The sequence below is a fragment of the Gigantopelta aegis genome, chromosome 4 (assembly GCF_016097555.1).
Source record: "Gigantopelta aegis isolate Gae_Host chromosome 4, Gae_host_genome, whole genome shotgun sequence".
NCBI lineage: Eukaryota > Metazoa > Mollusca > Gastropoda > Neomphalida > Peltospiridae > Gigantopelta > Gigantopelta aegis.
Window position 1 is genome coordinate 8,325,901 of NC_054702.1, and position 13,474 is coordinate 8,339,374.

General features: G+C 37.5%; 1 protein-coding gene across 1 annotated transcript; it reads right to left on the reverse strand.

Moving 5' to 3' along the window:
* Positions 1–2,917: 2,917 nt before the first annotated feature.
* On the reverse strand, positions 2,918–12,854 carry LOC121372272. Its single transcript, XM_041498562.1, has 5 exons — positions 12,681–12,854; positions 6,206–6,257; positions 5,709–5,740; positions 5,251–5,533; positions 2,918–4,143 (listed from the first exon to the last, which is right to left on the reverse strand). The coding sequence occupies exons 1-5, from the start codon at positions 12,852–12,854 to the stop codon at positions 2,969–2,971; spliced, it is 1,716 nt and encodes a 571-aa protein (XP_041354496.1). The 3' UTR covers positions 2,918–2,968.
* Between the last annotated feature and the right edge of the window lie 620 nt (positions 12,855–13,474).

Consider the following 13,474-nt stretch of genomic DNA (forward strand, 5'->3'; position numbering starts at 1 on the left):
TATTTCCCGGAACATTTATTATTCGGCTTACCGGTACTACCCAAAATAGGATGTTCTACTTCCCGACTCCTCCTACTGGTACTGGTAGATCTTCTCGGCCCATAAATTAAAGGGACATTCCTGAGTTTGCTGCAATTTATAAGATGTTATCGACTAACAGAGACTTTTTATCGATTGTAATTATATATTTTTCTGCATAAAAATATTAGTGGCTGTATATTAAACGTGTTTCTAATATTTGTACTAGGTTAAATTTCATTTTATTTCCTAAAATACTTTTTTTTCGTACGTACGAAATTATTTGAAGACAAAATCCAGTTTGGGCTTCTTGAAAATGTTAAGACGACCATAAACACATTGAATTACAGACACTGATATTCTAAACAAGAAAATATATGTAATATGTAAGTTTAATCGTAGAAATATTTTATTAGTCGGAAATATCTTACAATGCAGCAAACTCAGGAATGTCCCTTTAACGTGACAATGGCCGAATTCCCATCGTGCTAGACGCAATACTTGAACAAGGGTGGAGGGTGGGGGTGGGGTAGGCAGAGAAAGCTGCACGTTTGCCGAACACAACTTTATCGTCGGAATGTGTGTGTGAGTAAGTTAACAAATTAAATGTACTGCATCCCGTGTTTTAATAAACATAAACGCCTGAAATCCACTAACACAAGAATAACTGTTCTGTACATCTCAATAGACGAAAAGAAAATGTTGAATAAAAAGCCATGAAGAATTTCAGAACAAATTTATGTGTGCACCGGGATATTTTAATACAAACTATAGTAATTTTAATATATTTGATGTGGCAGAAGTGACCCCCCCCCCCCACACACACACACACACACACAAAGTTAAATTAATTACGTTGGGTATATTTCTCACAAGAAAAACTGAGAGAAAACTGCCACCTATACTATTTTATGGATATATATACTAGTAATATATAAATACATGTATATATATATTATATATATACACATGTATATATATATATATATATATATATATATATATATATATATATATATATATATATATATATATATATATATATATATATATATATATATATATAATTATGCGCAAGCATAATACATTATTTTTATTCCTAATATATATATATATATATATATATATATATATATATATATATATGATACTGACGATACCGAAACACACGAGGGTAATAATCTCTTTATCATATAATCTCAAGTGACGTAAGAATATATGGCGCAGTGTCTTTTTGAATAGATGTCCTTACATCAAAATAAACTAGTGCATAACGTTTTTTGGTTTTCTGAACGCTGGATAGCTTTCAGTGTAAAATTGCTCGATTAATTTAAGGGGCGGGGCGTAGCCCAGTGATAAAGCGTTCGCTTGATGCGCGGTCGGTCTAGGATCGATCCATGTCGTTGGACCCATCGGGCTATTTCTCGTTCCACAACTGGTGTAACAAGAGCCGTAGTATGTACTTTTCTGTCTGTGGAATGGTACATATAAAAGATCCCTTGCTGCTAATCGAAAAGAGTAGCCCGTGAAATGGCGACAGCGGGTTTCCTCTCTTAGTATCCGTGTGGTCCTTATGTCCGACGCCATATAACCGTAAATAAAATGTGTTGAGTGCGTCGTTAAATAAAACACTTCCATCCTTCGATTAATTCACATCTAATTTGCAAAGTTGATCAGAAAAGCCTTGCGGAGCACTCACTCAGGGTTTGGAGTCAGTATCTGGATTAAAAATCTCATGCCTCGACTGGGATCCGAACCCAGTACCTACAAGCCTGTAGACCGATGGCCTAACCACGACGCCACCGAGGCCGGTGTGTTCTGAATATTAATCCATAATATACGTCAATACTGTCAGACTATGAAATATATTTATATCGTAAGTACACAGTTGTAACTAAAATATCCTGAATAAAAACAATACTTCATTTTGCATATATGAAATATAAGTACACAGTCAGGGCCGTAGCTAGCGGCGGGGGGGGGGGGGGGGGGGGGGGCAAAAAAATCCGGAACAAATTATAGAAACTTAAGAACATTCTCTTCTTAACCGTTTAAGGAGTTTTAGACTATTAACTACTCGGTTGCCCCCCCCCCCCCCCCCCCAAACATAAAATCCTAGCTACGGCCCTGACAGTTATAGTTTAAATATTCTAAATATTGAAATTTCATAATAATAATAATATATTTATGCTCTTTTATACGATGTATGTATATCGTAAGTATTCAGTTATAATGGAAATACTCTGAATATTGGTATTTCATATATATCTAAACTGTAACATAGAGTATCATGAAATGAATTTATTTTGTTGTATATACATGTATCAAAAATGTATCCACTAGTTTATATTGTAGATCATTTGTTCATTTTTAGTGTACCATGTAAATGGGTTTTCAAGATTACAATTTTAAATAGAAGTAACTACAAGACACAAGTGTTAATTAATTAGTACAAACAAAACTGTAATCGTATAGACATGCAGACTAGTATTACGATAATAAAATAATAATCTGTTTATTTTTGTTTGGTATTTATTCAAGTAAATTTACACCCCCCCCCCCCCCCCCCCCCCCCCACCCTCCCTAAAAAAAAACAAAAACAAACAAAAACAAAACAAAAACCCTTAGTATCGAACCGATATAATTTTTGGAAATACTTAACTTCTGTTTTTAAAGTTGCCTGTACTCATAAATTAAGAATGTTTAAGACACTCCCCTCCAAAAAAACCCCACCAACAAACAAAAACCCCAAAACAAACAAACAAACAAACCCTATAGCATATTCATGCAAACAATAGATTTAAAGAAAGATATGAATTAAAAAAGCTGAAATCTGAAAAAAGTTATAAAATCGCAACCTATGAAATTACAAAGTAAATAAAATACAAGAACATATACAAGAAGTTACATATATTTTTATTATGTACACGTTTAAAACAGCGAAATTAGGTCACGCCACAATAATCTGTGATTGGTCTGAATCGACATTGTCCGTGGTCGTGTCCACGCTGTCAATCATCGTCTCCTCATTTAGCTCCACCTCCTGCGGGTGTCGGGATTTCACGTGACGTTCTAAGTCACGCCTCCTAACCAGAACCTTGCCGCAGTACTGACACCGATATGGCGTGTCTCCTTCCGCGTGCAGGCGCACGTGCTTGTTCAAGTTGCTGGGGTCACCAAACGGACGCAAACAAACTTTGCATTTCAGGGGTTTATAGCCCGTGTGTGTACGGAGGTGGATCTTCAGGCCATACTTGCGAGAGTATAGCTTACCACAGTATATACACAGGTGTCCTTTTCTGGATTTACTCAAATACAACGACCTTGGCAGAAGGTCTAACGGTTCACCTTCCTGTTCAGAAGGAAGAGGAAAGCCGAAACCATGGTCGGCTGCCGAATGCGCATGAGCACAATTTTTGCTAAAATCACCATGGTAACCGTGTCGTCCGGTACCGGAAGTGAGGTTGGTTTCCGGTATGGTCAGCAGACGATCATATGACGAGAGAGATCGCGCCGACAAGCTGGACAAAGATGGCGTTTGTTCAGTGCTACACAGAAGTCTGCTGTGTTTGTGCATGCTCTCGAAATACGGGTAACACAGCGTCAGTGCGTCCATGGTGATGGGTATCGCCGGTTGGTGGAATGGCTTCCAGATCTGGAGAGCCAGTGGCATGGCGGACACTGTCGAAGACAAGGGGTTAGCAGCGTTCTGCTCTCCTGTCGACAGATTCAGAACTCCCGAATCACTGCCCGGAGAAGTGGAACTCTGTACGGTGGAGTCCGGTTCAGTTTCCGCCTGTTCTCCTTTAGTGATGTGGGGTTTAAAGGCAGACAGTTCGGACAGCTGGAGAGGGGTTGTCTTCCTCCTCATTCTGTACCAGCTGTCTGGCCCTGGCGGAGACAGCGCTGTGCATCGTCTGGGAAGAAACGCGCCCACTGGTGGGAGGGGCCTGGAGTCGCACACACGCGAAAGACCCAACACTGACCTCAGGGGCGAGATAGGGATATTTGTGAACCTGTCTTTGTCAGCTTGGTTCATGACGCATCGGAATCTGATGTGGGCTTTCAGGGTGTTGGGATACTTGTAGGTTTTCCGGCACTTGGAGCACATGTATTCCTGGTTTCCTGAAATGTATAAATAATATTTGATAAACAAAGATTCTTAATTCATTTTAAAACAGGGAAACTATATTAAATGTGGTGCCAGCTGAGCTATCTCGTGGCAGGGGTGTTATGACCATCATCTTGTCTCCGTAGGTCCAAGAACTTATGTACGCATATAACGAACTGCGTGTTAATTCCATAGCTACACAAATCAAGTTGTTTAGTCACATATCGAGATTCTTAGCTGAAGACGTAAACTCTAAATATGAGAGCCTATTCTTGATGGACGCGACTGACACAGGTACAATTCGTGTTACAAATGACCTGGGCGTTTGACCAGTATATATTGCAGGTACATTGTATCTGTTAACGTACTAGAGTGGTGAAGTAGTTTTGAAAATACATCCAGAACAACTATCTGTTTAATAATTAAGATAAAGACCTTCCAGCTACAAAAACTATCAAATGTTAGTTGATACTTGTAGAAGATGTTAAGAATTGTTGTTTAGTAAAATCAGCAGCTGCGTGGTTATTGTTTCCAATGAATAGATCATATATGAAGATTGTTGTTATATACTTTCCAATAATATTATAATATTAAGTTCTAAGTTTGATTTTAGCAATTTTATTATGAAATTAAAATTCACGATTGTATATGTATATATGTCTCTAAAAGACAGCAATCTATATATTTACAAAAGAAAGAATATAGCATTTTATGTCTACAATGAGACCTAGGCCCGTTCATATGAAACTTTTAGAGTTTAGACTCAAATCTCTAATGACGTCACACGCATGCCATTTGTATGGAGTTGCCATGGCATTGAAATCTCAGACTCTATAGTCTTGAGTCTAGACTATACGTTTTACATTATAAGCACGGGACCTGGCGTTCGCGAACAAACTGACTGGTGTCTACCTTTCCCTAATTATTATACTAATTTAACAAAATATTGTGAGTAACCGCGAACGCTCGGCCTCCAGAACATGCCTGAGACCAACACCTGATAGTGGATCGTGGAAGCAATCACGACTTTGCTTAACATCCTTTCGACTCTGCTTGTGCAGTGATACGATTTTGATAATGGAATAGGGTTTTGTCGTCCAGATTTATGTGACATGTCTTACCTCTGATGTTGTCTGGGGTGAGGAATGGGATCCCCACACACCGAGCCAGGTCGTCGCTGTACCACACCAGTAGTTCCTCCCTCCTCCGGATGGGGCGCTGCACGCGCAGGTGTACGTTGTCCCTCTCGTCACGGTACGCCTCCACGTTCTGTTCGTGCCGGTCACGTGCAGGCTGGATAAACTGGGGCCAGTGTTGCGTGACGTCAACTGCAGGTTGAAGAGGGCGGGGCCACTGACCCGTGACGTCATGCTTTATCAGGAGTCGACCGTCTTCGTAATGGACCTGTCAATTAAGAGACAAATAATACATCGTGTAATTCACAAATTACATCAAATTTAAACCACAAGTGTTAGCTATAAGTATTATACACGTATTGTAGAATGGCAACTGGTATGGAAAATACACCATTAGCTTATATGTTATAGACTATAAACCACTCGTATAAATTATAGCCTACTGCAAACGAAGCCTCCTTCAAACCGTTAGGGCCTATGTAATAAATAGAGATTATTATACGAGCTTGTGTGTCGTACTGATTTTACGAAACGAATGTCAGGATAATTGTATTACTCGAGCGAGAGCGAGGGTAATACATGAATCCTGACACGAGTTTTGTAAAATAAGTACGATTCACACACGAGTGTAATAATTTCTTTATTGTCCACATTAACCGAAATATTATTTTCGTGAATAGCAAGCTTAGACAATGTCAAAACGTTTCAAATGTAACTAAAACGAAACTACGTCATTTTCCGAAATGACGTCATTTTGATAAACGTTTACACTGGGGAAAGCCGCATTAAGTTATGACGTCGCTCACAAAATTACGTCATTCGTTGTGCACGTGAAATCATTATGACACACGTAGGTCATACTGGATTAGCTTGGGGCGAAGTGACTCATACTGGTTATTTAAGAATTGAACGTGAAATTTTTGAGTTTCATGTTTCATACTAGTATGAATGGCGTAGCGCGTTAGCGCGAAATCAAAAATATTCACGTTCAACTTGAAAACCAGCAAAATGAATTCAAATAAACATTCCAAAACCATGTCATTAATGTAAACCTCTTTAAAATAAAAAGTGAACTCTATTTTCCAACTATTTACTATTTTATTAACACGAAATTCATACTCAACATTAGCGGAATCCCTATGGTGGTTTCGGCTTTTTTGTCAATAGCCGAATGAGAATGACAATGTTACAATCATTAATACAATTCATATTAATTTTTTGCATTAAATATCAATACCAACTAGAAACATTTTGAATTCACTAGAAACATATAACGTAAGTAATTTTAATAACTTTTAACCTGTAATAAAAATGTCTTAAGCGATCTATTTTGTATGGTATCATTTATATGTGAAGCGGTTGGTGTACGAATATTTAACTACGAACTGTGGATGGGCGCCATTTTTTGATTACTGTCCAGATTTACCAATTATGACGTTGAAATTACAGTTATAAAATGTTTGAGTGCGTGAAAATTCCATGTGTTGATAGATTTGACATGGAGAAAGTGGTTTCAATGTTTCCGGAAATGGATGAAACAGGTGTGTCGCGAGTTTCTGTGTTTACTGGCCTTGTAATTGTGGAAGTGGCAACAGGATGGTTTTGGCACGTGCCACGTGTGACTTCAAGTGGTGCGACACAAGTATTCGTGACATTTGACAGTGCCATGCTGATGTTTCGTTTTTGGAAAGTGGAACATTCTCTGTTGTAGCTTCGAATTGAAGCTTCGTTCCTGTGTCCCGACATGTACATGATATACCTAGTTCCAAAACCCGAGTCGTTTAAAGATTGGATCGCAGTGGCTATGTGTTGTGTACGTCATACTACAATGCCGTTGAATGCGCGTTACTGCTAATGGTTGGCATGAACTGACTGAATTTTGTTTTTGAAATCGCTTTTGTAAAAGACCAAATTCCACTGGAATTATACACTTTTTTTGGATCGACAAAATAGATTTTTAGCTGTGGGATTTTGAAATTCACTATAAACATGTAACGTAAGTAATTTCAATAACTTTTAACCTTTAATAAAAATGTCTGAAGCGACCTATTTTGTATGGTATAATTTATATGTGAAGATTTTTAGATGTTTACAAATTTGACAGCAGACGATTACTGTTTGATGTCTAAAAATAGAATCTCAAGGAAATTCCTCGGGGATTCCTTTGTTGACATAATTCATAAAGTAGTTTCGGCTGTATAGCCAAAAATAGTGCTAAACTGAGATGCATGGTGCTATGAATGCCAGTTTTTATCATCACGTGATACGAATTTGACCAATCCAAGGGTTTATAATAAAGGGATTTTTAGAGATTGGAATTATATTTCCCTGAATATCTTGAACTTCCCTGTGAACATAATCATAAACAGTTTCCACCATACCGATTTTAAGAGGAAATTTATTTTTACATTGGTTGTCTTAAATTAACATGGCAACGAGGCAAAAAGGAAGTTGTCAAAGATAACACGAGTTTATTTAAACACTAGTTGCGTTTGTGTTTTGCGTTAGAAAGAAACTTTAAATGGCAGGAAGTGATATTGAAATATTAAATATTTAAATAGAAGTTCAAGCACAGCAAGTAATTAAACAAATTAAAAACTTAAAAACATCCTTTCACACATACTCGGTATGAATAAATAAATTAATAGGCTGGATTGATGGATAGATGGAAGGATGATGGATGGATGGATGGAAGAATGATGGATAGACGAGGGATGGATGGAAATATGGATACCCTTTATGATTCACATTGCCAGTTAAGATTTAGACATGTCCGTCGTGGTAATGTCTGATGAACCAGAAATCCAGCCCAGATGAGATTTGAATGAAGAACGTGCACCATTTTACACTATGTAAAAACATTTTTTAATAAAAAGAGAGATCTGAAAAAAATCTATCTTATATCTACATTATTTACTGATTCAAACTTCTAATACACCAAACAAAAGCCTTCTTTTTGGTAGTTTTCAAAATACCAAACAATATCTATTCTCAAATCAGTCTAATTGTGAGTTAAACACAATAAATATGCTCACTCCGGGTGGCTTTGTAATGCCACCAAACAGTTTATCCCATTATCCACGGCGTGATACACGATACAAAAAGCAAACCCGTTAATGAGTCACTATAATGGTGTGAACTACTTGTGTGTGAACCCAACATTCGGCCAACATGGTTTACACCCTGTCTGCCTATCAAGCAGACGGCACAATACCCGTCCACGCGCGCACGAGGGCTCTAGTAACCGGGGTAACGGGTGGTCAAGCCTTTTTTCTAAGAGGTTATTGTTGCAGGACAGTGGCAGAAATCATCAGCTTTTCAATTTCTCAGCAAACATAGAAAATAGTTTTTTCGCCCCCGCCGCTCATAAGTCAGTCATTAAGTCCATCAGGGAGGACAAAGAGTTACTGTTGAAGAGTCTTGGAAAAGTCCTCCTGGAGTCCTCCAACAGAGGGTCTCACTCCAGTGTTTCATGATGCCGCCGAGCGCAGATAACATGCTCTGCCGCTAGGTATTTCGCATAGAGACAAGTACTCGTATCACACATGTCACTGGTCTAATACAGGTCTTATCGAGACACGCGATAACAAACGTGTCGTTCAATATCTCACGTTATTTTGCAAAGTGTGCTTGGTGCCCAGCTGTTAAGGGAGAAAAAAGGGTAATATTCATATAAAGCCAAACTAGGTTCAAGGGAGCTCATGTTTACATCATTTTCAATGTCAAACCTTAGCTAATTGGCAAACACAGTGTCAGAACCAGGGTCACCAACAGTCAAACCAAGCTCCGGAGTTTTAATGAATGATTGAATGAGTGAGTGAGTGAGTGAGTGAGTGAGTGAGTGAGTGAGTGATGAGTGAATGAATGATTGAATAAATGAATGAATGAATGTTCAAAACATCGCAGCACTAAAGACACATAGGCTATTGTGTGTTAAATAAAGGTAATCATATGAATGAATTGATGATCAACAACCATACAAAAACAATTAAAGTTAAGTTAAAACACAGTGTGCTGTGCAAAAAACAACAAAACAAACAAACTAGTATCTCAGGTTTACTAATGGCCCGCGGGGTGTATTTAAAAGTAGGGTTCCACTGTCGGTGCAATGGCAATTTTAAATGTCAGGTGTTTAAATATATTTTCAGTCGTCTGATAACTCAGAAAGGTCTATGTGGGGGTGCACGACCCTCTCAATCCTGTTCCGTGGACCCGGTATATTTACAAATTATAATCAAATTTAGTGTCTTGTACAAACATGTATTTTAAATTAAGTTCAGGTTGAAATTGAAATGATTGTGTCACATTTCGTCAGCTCCAAGTAGGAATGTTGATGAGAACTGTTTTTATTTACAAGGGAGAGACAAAGTTAGGCAGTTAGTCTCACTGGCAAGTACTTTTTGAAACCATTTTGACTTGCGCGGGAGGGGACAGAGGGTGCAAAGCAATGATTATGTACGACCCACTGTGTGAATAATAAAACTGAAGTACCGTACCACACAAATTAAAAAATCGTAACAAAACATGTACATTTAGATATGTAAACAAAAAAAGTAAAATAATACCTAAACACCACCCCCTACATATAGGTACTTCTTCATCTATTTATTTAATAGCTATTGGTCAAAATTATTTAACCTTCTCAACAAGAATGAACACTTAAGTTGATAATCATAAGTTTCAATAATATAACTCAACCGGTTTTAATCGTTCAACACTGACGTCTTTCTATAGCATCGAAAATGATTTCAAAATAGCATTGTAAAAATACAATTGTAGTGAACATCACTTTTTAAAATACGAGTCAAAGATCATGTTGAATAATTTGTGTTAGCGGCGTGGCGCCAAAACTACGTACTGCCTTCGTGATTTCACCTGGACATGAGCAGTCGGAGTGCGACAAGGCTACACACTTTCACCTATTGTTTATGAGTTGACTAACAAACACCCAACCCGGTGACTTCCTTCACATGGACAAATATCTGTAAAATTGGTTTAATGTTTCTATGTCATCCTTTGAACGCATTTAATTCGACGTGATTTCAATGACAATCGGTAAGCAGCCCGTGTTCATTATGGGAAGTGTCGGATCCCGATCTGGTTTACACATGGGTGGACGATCACAACAGATTTATCATGTCCTGCGCGAGCATCGCTGCCTTGTGATTGGACGCCTGGTGCGAACCGCACGTGGCCGGCACGATCCCGCTGCTAGGAACCAGCGTCAAGCTGATTAACTCGAAATATTTTCAAATTATCCAAAGAAGCTATCATCTTGACGGCGTACCTACAGTAAATAAAACATTAATCCCCACAACGAGTCTTTGCAATGCACGTGTGACGAGTTTTCTTCTTCCTGATCTTTTTAATCAGGTAAATGGTGTTTCTTTGGGTTTTTTTTAAATAATCGATTTATTATTAATTTATGAATCGGAATTTGTTTTCTTAAGTCACGTTTTTAAAATGTTATTATAAGCCAGTAGTTTAACATTAAATCAATTAAATGACTTTACAAAACATTTAATATTATATGATTCTTGATGTTTATAACCTCATGTCAGAGACAGAAAAGCAGACAGATGGACGAACGGACGGACATACAAACAGATAAAAACATACCATACGTCGGTAGCTATCTCAGTGATTCTGACAAAACTATTTGATGAGTAATAAATTAGAAGTTATATTGTCTAAACAGTGACTTCCTTACTGACTCCACCCAGAAACACCAATACTATTATGCGGATCTCCAAAAACGCCTTTAAAAGGATTTATTTTTGTAGTGAACTAGTACATTTTATGGCTAATACTTAATATTTTCAAAGCAAAGAACTTAACAATAAAGAAAGGAAACAAAATCACGTAAAGTCAGTTGGTTTGCACCCCACGGAGACACGTTGATCACACGCCTGAATTCATCTTCTAATCATGTTTAATTGACTTTTTGCCACCGGCCTCGGTGGCATCGTGGTTAAGCTATCGAACTACAGGCTGGTAGGTACAGGGTTCGCAGCCCAACCCAGAGCGAGTTCTTAAGGGCTCAATGATGGCAGAAGTCACCCGTGTTTGCCGGGTACTGGCACTAAACAACTAACCCACTGTCATTTACAAACAGTCCAGATAGCTGAGCTGTGTGCTCAGGACAGCGTGCTTGAAACCTAATTGGATATAAGCATGAAAATAAGTTAAAATGAAAATGACTTTTTGCCACTATCCAAGTGTGGAACAATCGTGAATGGGGCGAGATGTAGCTCAGTCGGTAGAGCGCTTGTTTTAGGTGTCTGGGTATTAAGATCGAGACTCCTCGGCGTCCCAATTGGGATTCCCCGCCCCACCCCCACCCCCTAAATTTTGCGACAGTTATGTTTTATTTTTCCATTTCTTACGTTGGAGAATCCGAGAATTCCCTTCAAAACGTTTGTGGTCATCAGAAACATGTCATTGTCCCCCACTCCCCCCAAAATGGATTTTCTGGATCCGCCACTAGCCCATCACTTAAATTCGTGTGTCGACATGCACCGTAAGTATATGAATCTAAATAGGGAATTTAAATGTATGGACGCTTGAGAAAACATTTTAAATAAAAATGTTCACCTATATAAACCCTGTTAGTTTAATGAATATACAGCAAATTGGTTTATTAATTTTTCACATTATGTTCATCATGTTCAAATTTTCCATTGGTGAAGCGATATTTTTATTCTAGAAATATTCAATTAAACATTTTAAATTTTTTTAAACTGTTTTAAATATATATTAATCATTATTACTTTTGCAACCTAGTTTGTAATTTTAAATGTGCATAAAAAAAAGGTATGATTTCTAACTTTCCCCCACACATGCTAAGCGAATTTTTTTTTTAATTGTGTTTACGGGAACTCAACTCTATTTAGAAAAAAGGGCCAACCCTATTTTTTTTCCAATTTATTAAAAAACCGATTTACCTATATTATGTAGGTAAAAAGAGTAAAAATATATTTTCTAAAAATTTATTTAAAAAAAAAAAAAAAAAGCTGAGCTACCCCTAAATAACTTTTTTCGGTACTTTCCCAGAAACATTGCTTTTTAGGCCTTACTTTCGAAATTTAATTATTTAAAATAAATAATTTTATAAAGCAACATGGTCTGCCAAGTTGAAAGTACAATAGTAAAATATTTTGGTACCTTTTTAATATATTTATGTGCATTATACAATATAATATGAAATATAAATATATTATATATAATATTACATATTTAAAAATTACCTAACATTTAATTTAAAAAAATTATGTTGACCAAAACCAAAGGCAATGGAGCCAAATGACCTACCGGATTTAAAAAGTTACAATATGTTTAAAAAAAAAAAATTAAATGTAAAATTATTTTTTTTTTTAAACAAATTAAATAAATACAAAATAATACTAATCACTCACCTCAAGTGTGTATTTTACATCGTGCTCATCGCGTGTATTTACACCAATGGGCACATAGGCTGGGTAAGGTCCGGTACTAGCCAGGGTGGGTAGATCCGTCCCTGCAATCACCCCGACGTGGCCTGGAGGGGTACCTGACAGTACCCGGCAAACACGGGTGGCTTCTGCCGTCATTGTCAAAGTCGAGAGCAAACTGAAGAAAATCTCGACTGCCGTCGTATTTTCTTTACAACTACTTTTATTTTTGTATATGTGTGTGAAAAAGTTTGCCGTTTACAGCTGTCAGCCATCTCTTGAATTCCATCTTGTAATTTTAACTCTAGTCATACCTCGAGGATAACTCGAGCGCTGCCTACTCGCGTGCGAGCATGCGCAGTGAAGGAGAAAAAACTGACTGAGGACCAATGGCGCGTGCAGGGGCGGTGTATCTAATTAATCAACGACTAAACAATAAGTTTTGAAATTCATGTTTGAAATAACGCATAAATTTCTGTTTCCGTGCCAATGAAAGAGAGTGGGCTTTATTGTAGACGTTTTAGATATCTTTCATATGTATCGCTCCCCTCTCTCTCTCTCTCTCTCTCTCTCTCTCTCTCTCTCTCTCTCTCTCTCTCTCTCTCTCTCTCTCTCTCTCCCTCCAATGTTTCTTTCGTCAATAAAATACACAACGGAATAACTTGAAATTTAATTAAAGTTAATTAACAATTAAATATAACCAGGTGCGGATGTTAAGTATTTTGGACTCTCGAGAGAATTAGGCCGCTGGTTTTAATTAATTATTTGTTTGTTTATTT